Source organism: Oreochromis aureus, linkage group 22, assembly GCF_013358895.1.
Source record: "Oreochromis aureus strain Israel breed Guangdong linkage group 22, ZZ_aureus, whole genome shotgun sequence".
NCBI classification, from domain to species: domain Eukaryota; kingdom Metazoa; phylum Chordata; class Actinopteri; order Cichliformes; family Cichlidae; genus Oreochromis; species Oreochromis aureus.
The window spans coordinates 15,525,159-15,537,486 of NC_052962.1; the positions used below are offsets into that span (position 1 = coordinate 15,525,159).

The 12,328-nt window shown below is 39.6% G+C and overlaps 1 protein-coding gene across 2 annotated transcripts; it reads left to right on the top strand.

Moving 5' to 3' along the window:
- The first annotated feature begins 1,584 nt into the window (after nt 1–1,584).
- Nucleotides 1,585–12,328, top strand: oxnad1 (oxidoreductase NAD-binding domain containing 1). 2 transcript variants are annotated; one of them, XM_031756088.2, is made up of 8 exons: nt 1,585–1,735; nt 2,006–2,118; nt 4,073–4,139; nt 4,258–4,361; nt 8,081–8,222; nt 10,121–10,366; nt 10,478–10,586; nt 10,778–12,328. In XM_031756088.2, exons 1-8 carry the CDS (start codon nt 1,730–1,732, stop codon nt 10,933–10,935), a joined length of 945 nt encoding a protein of 314 aa, XP_031611948.2. In that variant the 5' UTR covers nt 1,585–1,729; the 3' UTR covers nt 10,936–12,328. The 2 variants fall into 2 exon arrangements, with proteins under 2 accessions (XP_031611948.2, XP_031611947.2); XM_031756087.2 differs by having other exon boundaries at nt 4,070–4,139; nt 10,778–12,327.

Genomic DNA, 12,328 nt, shown 5'->3' on the forward strand with positions numbered 1-12,328 from the left:
GTGGCCGGCCTAAAAAACTATGTACAGGAGATGAACAGTATCTGAAAGTCATGTCCATAAGAAAGAGGAATAAAACCAACCAAGATCTAACACAGGACCTGAGAGAGCCATCTGACCCTGCAGTTGATCCATCTACTGTTCACTGAAACCTCATTAAAAATGGCCTCAGTGGAAGGGTGGATCTCATGAAGCTATTCCTAATGAAGGGAAATGGGAAGAAGAGGCTGCCAAATTAAACAGAACTGGACTGAAAATCAGTATCAACAGGTCTTATGGAATGATGAATCCAAATCAAATTATTTGTTACAAATCATCGTCAATAAGTAGAGGGAAAGAATTGACACAAAGAAATGAGGGGTGGCTGAAGATTTTTGTACTGTATTATACAATCCTTTATCCTCCACATCAAAGCAAAAAGCATGTGGCTGTATTAGTGAAGTCATTAAGAAACATTAAACAAACAAGAAAGAGACTTTAAAAGAAGTAGCAAGCTGTGTGTCCTGGTCCCAGGCTTTCTAAGTTTTGGGCATGTTTTGAGTTTTCTTTGCCTTGGTATTTTTGATATCTGTGACCTAAGGGTTAGTCTTTTATGTTCTGGTTTCATACTTTCTTTAAGTATCATTTACTGGTTTCAGTGTGGTATAGGAATCCCTGGTTATTCCTGCCTAAATGTGTTTCCGTGTCTTGTCTCTGTGTTTGTTTACCTTTCTGTTTTTGTGTCAAGTCTGCCTTTCTTTTTTTGTATTCTGTTCCTTCCTTCTTTTTTTGGTGTTTGTCTTCACTAAGCCTCGTGCCTAGTTTTACTTCCTCCCTAGTCACTATGTTAGTGATCCCCAGCTGTGTTCCCACCTGTTTCCCATCCTCTTGTTATCCTGTGTTTGTATATATTGCCTCAGTCTTCCCTTGCTTTTTGTCCTATCCTCCCGCCTTGTTGTGTCTTCCCTTGCAGTAATCCTCTTCCATGAAGAGTTGTAGATTTCATTTTTTTCACCTTATTATTTTGTGCTTAGTTTAAGTTAGTAAAGCCACTTTTTAGTTTGTGCTTCTAATTTCTGAGTCCTGCATTTGGGTCCAATTCTTGACTGTTCCACAGCCAGCCTTGACACTACCACAATTTCCCCCTCTGGTGTTGCAATGTTCACTGTTATATGGCCACAAGATGGAGCCAAAATTATTTCTATATTGCCTGTTATCCATGCATTAATAAGTAAAATTCAACAGAGCAGTCATGTGACAAAAAACTAAAGTGGGGTTTTCCCGGCATTTTGTTAATTTTTGAATGAAATTATTTTAAAAAAATGTTTTAAAGGATTTTATCCATTAAAAATGGGTTATATACACTGTCAGACTGTCCAATATATTATGGTACCTATGATAGAGAAGGCAAAAACCTCCTGCAGAGCTCAACACTAAACATTAAACTTTGGTGAATAAGTCACTATTGAAATAATGAGACCATAGCACGAGTGACATTTGATGGATTTACGTTGTGTGTGTGGTTTTTTTCTGAGGGAGTACAATTGCTTTTGAACTAAGAATGTGGATTCTGGTCAAGCGCTGGACGCTATTTGCCAACAGGGGGCGTTACTACAACAGAAGAAGTCGCCAGCCGCAGTAAAACGACGAAGAAGTCACCTGTCGTGTCATGTCATCATAAGACCACCAAGGTTATTCTGAAGGTACATGAGGCAATTATGAAGAGCGTTTGACAGAAGTAAAGTGCTCTCTTATGCCGGTAAGAAGAAAAATATGATTAGTTTGTGTCAAGTGATAAAATGTAACCGGGATTTCCTCGGTAGCTAGCCGGCTAACCTCATGATGGAGGCGGTCACACCAAACTCCATTAAAAATAGTCTGATTTTAATACATGGAAGTGTATACTGATCGGAAAAGAAACAAAAGTGGATGTATACAATACTCATATGTGATGCTAAGCATAAGGTACAGACTCCGGCTTTGAAAGCTAACTCCAGGTGTTTTCTGCTCTAATCTGACATGAACCCAGGTCGCGATGAGGGTCTCCTGTTTACTGTCCGCCACTGCTCGAAGCTTCAGTCTGTCGTGTCCTGCAGCCGGACCGCTCTGCTGCAGGCTGCTGGGCCCCGGCTCTGCCGTGAGGTGAGTTTCCTGAGGGGGCAAAGTAGATTCTGACAACGAGAGAAGTGCATGTTTTTAAGTGGACCCCCATCTCCCCTGTTCTTGTATTAGGAGCAACAGAAAATCAGAGCCCATATAGTCCAATTTAAACTATCCACACACCTAAATGAACCGAGGAAGAATGCCAGATTATGGCTTTTGTTCTCATTTTTGTCTCCATCTCTTTAAGATCTTGGAGACTACCTCCAGCATTGCTGCTATATTTAGATCACTTCTTATAAGGGGTAATATTTACATCAGCCTTGAAATTCATTCTTATATCGCTTCCTATATATTTCTGTTGCGTCCCATTATGATCATTGCGCTGTGATTTCACTGTGGCTCTTAAACATTTGCAGAGAGCAAACATCATCATCATTTGGTACCAACTTTCCTGACTTCAATGTGTAGGATCATTGGAGGTACTGAGTTGGGGCTCTAGCTACAAATGGATAATTTTCATTTATGTCCATGTGGGGAATAGGAAAATGAATTAATTTCGAGGCTGATACTGTCAACTTGGTTGTCCACTTTGCCAAAGCGAACATCAGGTTTAAGGATCACAGTTTTGAGATACTGGTGGAGATCCAGCATCCTTTTTAGAACCACAGAGCACAAGCAAGGGTGCATAATGGAACTTCTAGGAAGTGATTTATATATTTAATGGTCACATTCCTGGAACTTTTCAGTGACACTTTGAGAAACATCCATGTGCCCAATAATGACCGTTCCTTAAATATTGATTTTTGAGTAAACTGAAAAAACTCAATAAGAATTATATTTTGGACCCTAGTAAACACAAAAGAGCTTTACTGACATTAAATGTAAAATGTTCCCACAGCTGTGATGGCAGGAGAATGGTTGCTGTAATTTTCTGTGTTACAGGTGCATAACACAAAGTGTACAGAGTGAGACGTGCATAAGGTCCAGAGTCTCTGCTTGGATTAAATTATGGGAATAATTAGTAAAGATCCTGCTGTTGTGCTAAATGTGTAAATGCATGCAGTTCTCTGGTTACATGTTTCAGCCTGTGGCTTTTCTCAGCATTTGTGAAATGTTTCTGGGTGTAGCTCTGATATAACAATCATTCATTAACTAATGAAAAATCAAATAGAAGAAGAAAATTTGCAGTTTGTTTACCCACCACAAAAAAATGATATACAAATGTATCAGTAACACATCCATGTAGACATGTGGAGAAGTCCAAACACTGTAACCTGCAAATAAAATTGAAGCAAAAAAAATATATCATTTTATAATGAAAAGATTATGTGTCTTATTCTGTATTAGCAGGGTGTAGTAATACACACTAATGATCCTGCTGCTTTAAGTGACCCTATAAATCTGCATGCTTTTAATAAACTCACAAGAAAGTCAGCAGTTAGCAACAAGCACTACTTCGGCTGCTGTTTTGTTAAACCCAGGCTGCATTCATTACTGGTGACTCTCATTAAGTAGTCTGTGTGCACATCATGGTAGCAGGCAGTGGGGCTGTTGCAAACCACAGAGAGATGAAGTAGGGGGCACCATAATTCATTTTAGTATTTATGTTGCTTCTAATTGTCTGACGGTGCCTAATGTACTTCTTGAATTTAAATAAGTTCTTATGATTGTTATGATCGATGATCATTAGCCTGTTTTGGAGCCCCCTCCAGCACTTGGTGCCCTGTGCACACCCCAGTGTGCGAGGTGCTGTGAATGAGCTGCGAAGGGTTAGTGAGAAACCGTGTTTTTGTTTTGGGGTTTTTTGTATTTTTAATGTTGATGAACTGGATCCTTAACTCTATGGTTCCCTGTTGACAGTGAGGGCAAACTCCACTTGCCGCCGGGTTTTTTTCTTGTGTGTGGGTCACATGTGGCTGCTCTCTTGCTCTTCACTGCATGACACAGTATTCTTCATGCAAGAGAAGTGACTAGACTGTTTCCTTTTCAGTAGAAGAAATATGTCCTCCAAAAGGCAAATGGACCACCTAGAGAGGACCTCAAACAACTACAGACAAAATGTAAGTCTACAGTGTGTAGCTGAGGAATCTGATCTTGATGTCTGTTAACTGTGCCACACTATTATTAACCCACAGCTGAACTCTTCTCTGTGTGTCTTTAACTGGGTTTTTGACTTAGACTCTGTATTCAGCACAAGTATGTGGAATTATAAACGAGTCAGAGGCGGTAAAAAGACTGAGAATAGCCGTGCATCCAGACTTCACCTTCAAAGCAGGGCAGTGGTGAGTAGACGCTCATTGAGTTTTGTCCCTCAACACCAAAAATTAAAAAAAACATTAAGTAAGAGAAGGTGCAACTGAAATCAGCATTTTCCAGGTCAAACTACACACAGTACCAGGGTTGAATGCAGTTTTCTGAAACTTATGTCTGTGAGAATACTCACATGACAGCTTCAGTCAGTAGTAGAAGATCCCAGAGTGGGATACACTCTAGGAGTGCATCAAACACAACTTATAGACGGTAATAGACTGTATTTGAACAGTATTTCCAATACGGATCATTCTGTCAGATTTATTGGCATGCCAGTATTAAAACCTGACATGACAAAGTTTGTCCGACTGAACATCTCCTACCCAAGTGATTACTACTATCCTATTAACACAGGTTGGCACATTCATAGTAAAAGTCAAGTCAGAGTTCGTTCCTATACGCTATATATATTCCAGTCACTAAATCACCATTCACTATACACTGAAAATCTAATAAAATGAGTAGATAAGAGTGTTTGCATACTCTACTCTGCTCAAGTAGACTTGAAGGCAAACAAGAACAATGTTTTTAAAAGTGGTTTAAAATGACTGAGACTGGGCATCTCTCATGTAAAAAGGTTGCAGAGTGTATATCACAGCTGAGTGATCTCAGAAGTTCAGTGTTGGTCAGTGTCAGTTTTTAACATTTGAATAATTCAGAGTAAAATGGTTCTATTCACACACAGTGCTACAACTTGGAAATGTTTAAGAATTAGCATGGGATAAGAGTCCCTGAGGCTTTCTTTGCTTTGTTTATCTTGACAAAACCTAAAACCTCATTTAGAGATGGCAGGTATCACAACAGTAACTATAAGCTTTCTTTATTAAGCCAGGCTTTCTGCTTCATTGTCTGTGAAATGACTCTTCTTCCACACAAATGAGCCCTGATAGTGTGTCCTACTCCAATCAGAGGTGATGATACAGATAAAATGGCGTTTACAAATCTACAAAGAACACAAACAAATACCAGTAAATTGTAAATAAAGGAGTTTAATGCTGCAGATAATCATTAATCTGGTGATTTGGCGCACCGAGCGGAAAAATAAACATTTTAATTTAAGGTAATTGTTTTATCACCAAGTGCGCTCTCGGTGCTCCTGCACGTTAAAGCTCTGCAACATTAAACTGGATACATTTTAAGATTAAAGTTTACTGTCCCATAGTCTAATAAAGGAGACCTGGGAATCGCTTTGGTTTATGGCCGGGTCACAGAGAAATTAGATTTATTGATTCAACTGGTATTCTTGTTGTGTTTTCTGTGCCTTAATAGCTGCATTTCCAACAATATAAAAGAGATTAGTCATCAGATTAGAAACAAGTATAAAAACATTTAAACATTTTCTGCATCACCAGCTGAATACATGAATACACTGACAAAGCAACGCACAGTTTGCGCTACTTTAACTTTAAAGTTGGGTTTCATTTGGGGGATTTATTAAGGTACTGGCTTAACCAGTTTCACATATAAAACATATTTCCAACAGAGTATCCGTCTCTTCCAATTAAAATGCTGTAAATAAAATAATTGAGGAAATGTGGCACCTTTAGCCCTTTGTAAACTGAAACTCTGAACATACCCTGCTCCTGACCAGGTTATGTGTTCAGCATAAGTTACCGCGGTGATTTATCCAGATAGAGACCCATTTTTCTGACACAGAAAAGTCTGACTCTGAGTTCAACATGGCTTACGAAACTATTAATCTGGCCTCGTAGTGCACCCGTCTGTTCAGACTTGTAATACATATCCTGACACCGCTGGCTTTGTTGTTCTGTTTATGCAGTAGTGGGGGTTTTTTTTTTCAGACATGCCCACGGCGTTTGCCATATGGGAAGTACACTAAGTGGCATATAATGCATGATGTTTTCTTTCAGCACGGCACACAAACAAGAGTGTGTCCCTGTTTTGTTTTATTACACTGTAATTTATGTGTAATTGGATATAAACTGCATTGTTAGCTTCAGACACGAGTGCTTGGGCCCGTCATGCTATATACCTGAGGTAAAATGGCCATATTGGCTATGCAGTTACGAATAGCATTGTTGTGTAGTGACACTGGGTTGTAATAGCGTCTGTCAATTTGGAAAAACCAAGGACAACAAAAGGCAACAGAGCTGCATCATTATTGGTGTGACTCGAGAGTGCAGCCTGGTAATGTGGGCCAGAGATTTGGCTTTCAGTTGCAAACTGTAGTGCTGTAAAAGAAAAATACGTCCATTAACACACAAAGGCCTGTTCTCTTTCTAAAGACTTTGGGAATAACTGAATTAAAAATAGTGGATACACTCCCATCTTCTTTAATTTCTAGCTGCAGAAGACAATAAATTAAATAGGATGTTTTAATAAAGTAATTACAAGTATATTTGGTTTACTACTAAAATTTCAGCTAATAGTTTTGCTGTTTTCTTCATGATGCCATTAGAAACCCAATATAGTAATAGCACTTAGCTCTTCCTTCATCAGTCATTGTCATGTAGTGCCTATAATGACCACATGGGGGCAGGGCTGTGTCAGATTCATCTTTTCCAAGCACTTCTTACAGAACTTCCAGTAAATTTCAGCTATAGTCCTCAAATTGGTCAATACCATCAACCAGAGGAAGGATCGAAACCTCTTAATCATTTAAAGCCTTGAGTCAGATGAGGATGAACGAAAATAGACACATGGGGAAGTGTTTATCGTCCTTGGTGTTGCTCCTATACTGGCAGCTTTTTGACCGAAGCATAACATGAGGAAATGTTTAAGCTAACGTCAAGAGACTCTTCCAATAGCAGGTTGGGAACTTCTTCAATGAGCCAGAGCTTTTTTTTTTTTTTTGGTTCTGTTTTGTTCTCAGTCCTGGTCTGTCAGTCAGTGTTGCCATTGTTAATTAGTGTAGCTTGCACATGCAGTATGTACATGAGCCCATACTGTTGGTGGGCGGTGGTGAGAAATAAAACTGGCAGCCAGTTGCCCTGCGGCGGCTGATAATGAATGGAAATAGATGGAAATTCTCGACTTGCAATGTTTTTTAAGAAAAAAGGGACTGTTTAGTTGTTCATCTCCAGGTGGGAGAGGAGGAAGAGAAGGAGGAGGTGGATGGAACATATGTGCATGATTTCACAGCGGATCCATATTTATGATGCCTCTGAGGGTCTCTCTGGTGTAACAGTAGGTCATTGTGTTGGTGGAACATTAGCCCAACTGTTTAGCACTGCAGTTTTCCCACTGTGACTACTCTATTGTTCCTATTGATTGACAGATGTGACTATGTGTAAGAAAGAGATGCTACACTTTGAATAAACTGATCAGCTTTACATCTGGTTCTGTTTTGTTGTCCTTGGTTTCCAAAAGAGGATTTCTGCTGCGTCGATGCACATGGAAACACTCTATAAGCATTTAGACTTTGGCCCTGTTTTTGTTTTTGCTGTTTTATTAACTGTTAGCGAGTAGGCATGTACCAATTTGTGCTACAGTCACCATTTCTGGCCCTTATGATGGCTAGACCCGATCAATTTCCCAAAGTTTGTCTAATATATTACTCTTCGACGCTGGCTAAATGTTCAAAGATATCTTTATATTGTTCCCAAAAATAATAACTAAGTGACAATAAAATAAGTGAAACAATCCATGGATCAAGTTCAAGCATCTGCTAATGTAGTTAATCAATAAACTGAATGATTAAACGCTGTGTTTTGCTGTTGTGTGTCTGCAGGGTGGATTTCTTTATCCCTGATGTGGAAAAGGTTGGAGGTTTCTCCATGTGCTCCAGCCCAGGTCTGCTGCAGAGGGAGGGAGTTGTTGAATTGGCTGTCAAATATGCCAAACACCCACCAGCCCACTGGGTCCACACTACAGTGAGTACAATAATCACGTCCTTTATGGTATCCAGATCTCTGGTTTTGTAGGAAAAATCAAGAAAACTTTTTTTGAAAGGAATATTGTAAAACAGCAGATTTTCAAAAATCATGAGGCTAAGACTAATAATGGATAAGGTGTTACAGCATTACAATCCACATTACGACATAATCACACAAGTGTTGAATGGAACAAGATAAATGAGCTGATATTTTTAGAATTGTTTGACGTGTGTGTGTTTGCGCACACCCTGTTATCTGCGAACAAACATTAATTGAGCTCTGTTGTATCTTTCTTTTTGTGTCATTTATTTATTTACAGTGGTGGATTTCATTTTAAACATGGCTCAAAATGTCACACAGTGAGCTCAGCAAACATGAGTCAGAAATTCAGACTTTAGACCGCTCTAAACGCTCAGTGTCAAACAGTTTTTTTTGCTCCCAACTCATGGCTATTAATGATGTCATCAAGAGCAGATGGAGATAATTTTGTCATCTCAAAGAAACACCTCTGACTGTATGTACAGGAGGGTGCCCTTAAACAGCTTGTTTTAAACAGAGGATGAACTGGAGAGCTTCACTGAGGGACTTTAAAAGATAAAGATTTATTTTGAATTGTGAATCATGCAAAGCTACTGTAGCAGATTCCAAGAATTACACATGAGCAAACATGATCATGTGGGTCATATAGATTTGCTGTCAGATCTTAATAATTTCAGTAAGACAATCTGAAATTAGTTATTGCTACCAAAGATTTTCATCATGGTATGTTTTTTTAAGATTCAGCTGGTTTCTGAGTATATCATGACTTTAATAGTATTAGTGGCAGGATTTCATTCATTATTATATCAATTGCATGATGTTGCTTTTTAATATATTGGTGATTTCTGGTCTGGCAGTAATCAGATCTGGGTGTGGCTAGTTAAATTGAAAATTTGGCACAGTTAATTTTATAGAACATAGAATAGAATAGAGTAGCCTTTTATTGTTATTGTACATGTATAACAAAATTGTCGGTGATCTACACCAACTCTGTTGGAATAAAATATAAATGGTAGACGGCAGGAATAAATAACAAGGGTGGCAATTACTTAAAAAAAAAACAATAGGACCAGGTATGTATGGATAGCTTTTTTTCCCCTTTTAATATATGAAATCAAATACTAGAGCAAATATTATATCACAACACTGTGTGTGTGTGTGTGTGTGTGTGTGTGTGTGTGTGTGTGTGTGTGTGTGTGTGTGTGTGTGTGTGTGTGTGTGTGTGTGTGTGTGTGTATAGATAACAAATGCATCCTTTTTAAACTCCACTAGTGCCGGTAGTTGTATGAATATTAACAGAGTTTTCTTTCAGCTCTGTCTCTCCCTTTCTGTAGTCTACATGTTTGTTTGCAGCTTCTTTGTTTGATGATGGGCCCAAAAAATAGCTTTGAGCTACTATGCTGTGTGTAAATAGGAACTAGCGATGTGTGTTTGAGTGTACTGAGACTTACATCTATCAGCTCTGAGATCACTTTATGATCCTTTTGTTTGATATTGTGTTATAGGGATAGTGTAGGGACCATCACAGCAGATTACAACTGCATGCATTATCATGTGGGCGAGTGGTCATGTGTGCTAAAGCAGATAAAGGCATATTTAGTGCTCTCCTCAACTTCAAACGGCCTTTTGTAACTCGTAATATCGGCTGCACTCGTACAGCAGCAGCATAGGTTTGTAGTGTTTATGCGTTCTGATCTAAAATTGGCTTTTTACACTTTTTTGAGGCTGGTTTTAGATGCAATTTGTTGTCTTTGAAAATGTTTATTTCAGCTGCTTATCAGGGATGGATCCGAGTTAGTTGGCTTTGCAGTTTGTTTCAAACTCCTTCCACTTCTGTCTCTCCCTCTTCCTCTCAGTGCACAGTGGGGTCCAAAGTGGCCATGCGTGTCGGCGGGGAATTCTTCTTTGACCCATCGCCATCTGAACCCTCTGTGGATTTGCTGCTGGTGGCTGGAGGTGTAGGGATCAATCCCTTGTATTCAATTATGCTGCACACAGCAGATCTGCTGCGTCTCAATCAAGCTTCAGGTGGCCGGGATTACAACATAGGCTCTGCCCACCTCTGTTACAGTGCCAGGAACACCCAAGAGCTGCTGTTCAAGGTATGCTTTAGAATATTTCCATGTGTGTAAAATCTATGAGGAGGTTTTTTTATTATTATTATTTGAATAAACTTTTATAAATGTCCAACATCCTACCTTCTGTGTTCCCAGAGTTCTATCATTGAGGCGTGCCGAGAGTTTCCTGACAAGTTGTCCTGTGACTTCCATGTCACGCAACAGAGCACAGACGTCGACCTGCAACTCCTGCCGTTTGTCAACCGTAAATACTGCACATTCGCTTTTCTTTGTTTGGATGAGATGATTGAGTAACTGTCACATTCAACCACAGCCTGTCTTGGTTGATTTATCTGTGTCATCATAGGCTAAGTCTCCATGTAGGCGACTGAGATGCGATAGGTGCCGCAGCACCGCATCTTGATTAATTGATTTGCTTCCCTTGTGTCTCATCAGACGGGAGAATCTCAGAGGAGGTGTTGCGGAAACACGTGGACCCACAAAAAACTCTGTGTTACTTGTGTGGACCCCCGCCGATGATTGAATCAATTTCAAAAACCCTCATGGACCTCGGCCTCCCCAAAGATAGGATCCTCTTCGAGAAGTGGTGGTAGGGGCCCTCCTACAGTTCCCAGAAACCAATTCCTGCCTTTTGTTGTCATCAGTGGGGAAGGTGTCCATCTGGGAGAATGGAAAGCAAGTGAAATGTCCCAGTGATGTGGATTTCAGTATGAATGCTTGTGTAGATGAGGAAACTCATCCTCTGATTCCTGCCACGGCAACCCGTGGTTGATCTGTGATAGACTGCTGGGACCGCCCACGCCTCAGCTAGCAGCTGACTCACAAAGACAATAGAGATTATTTATATTTCCTATAGTATAACCAGCAAGATGAGTGAAATTCCAGTGTCCTGTGCATGTGTGCATCTTCAGATCTGTTCACATTTACAGACACTTCTGCTGCGATGTCAAATCAGGTTTTCAGTGAAAAACTGTGTTAACAAGGGGACCAAGAACCAATGTAGAGAGGAGAGACTAAACAAATAACAAAAATCAGTCAAAAATGAAGACCGCTTGAAAATCAGCATGTTTGAAGGGTTTTAATTGTGAAACAGAACTCTTCCTTTGGGAAATAAGCTTTTGGTGTTTTTGAAAAGATTGATCTGCTTAATTTAAAATTAGATTACAAAGTTTAAGGACTGTATGAGTGTGAGGGGATATGTGGCTAACTGAAAAATACTCCAATACAAAACAGTTTGTAAAATAGTGACTTTTTTTTCACAGTTTCTGCACTGCTGAAACGAGTGCTTGGTAAAGTGTAACCAGATGGATTTATTGGCTGCTTAAGTTATTTAAAGGAAATGGAGGAATATTTGAAACATTAGCAGTGTGTACTTTTATTTTACACTGTACATTAGCGTTTTAATGACTCTTTCTTTTAACGCAGTACCTCACCTATTTGATAAAATGTAACTTAGAAGTATTACAGTGTTTATATTCAGTGTACTGACACTTTTTATTTAAAGAGTCGCAGGTTTTAGAGTTGTTTCACCGATGAGCTCGATGGAGTTGCATCAAAGCATTTGTTTTTCACATATTACTCCTCAGCTTTACACCACTGATCATATTTTTAGATTTAAAACTTCACAGGCTCCCACACATTGGCCAGCATCTCCCCCCCTGCTTTACTCACTTACGTTGTTACCACATGCATGCGCGGCGCCCATCCCCTATACAGTCTCTTCTTCAGCCACAGGCATTCACATACCCATAAACGGTTTCTCATCACAGGGTAGAGTAAATATCCCATGGTGCCATGTAATGGAACCTCCAGGTGGTCTGCAATTGGCTCGGATCACTGAACATCCCTCAGAGATGGTTGCAAGCTTCCTGTTGTCATCTCTCAGTGGGGGGTTGTGCCGTTGAGACTCAATTTTGAGTTGTTTGTGCATTTCTTCCTCATATGAGGACAGCTGTTTATGATTTTAAAGGAAATAAAGAAAATTGA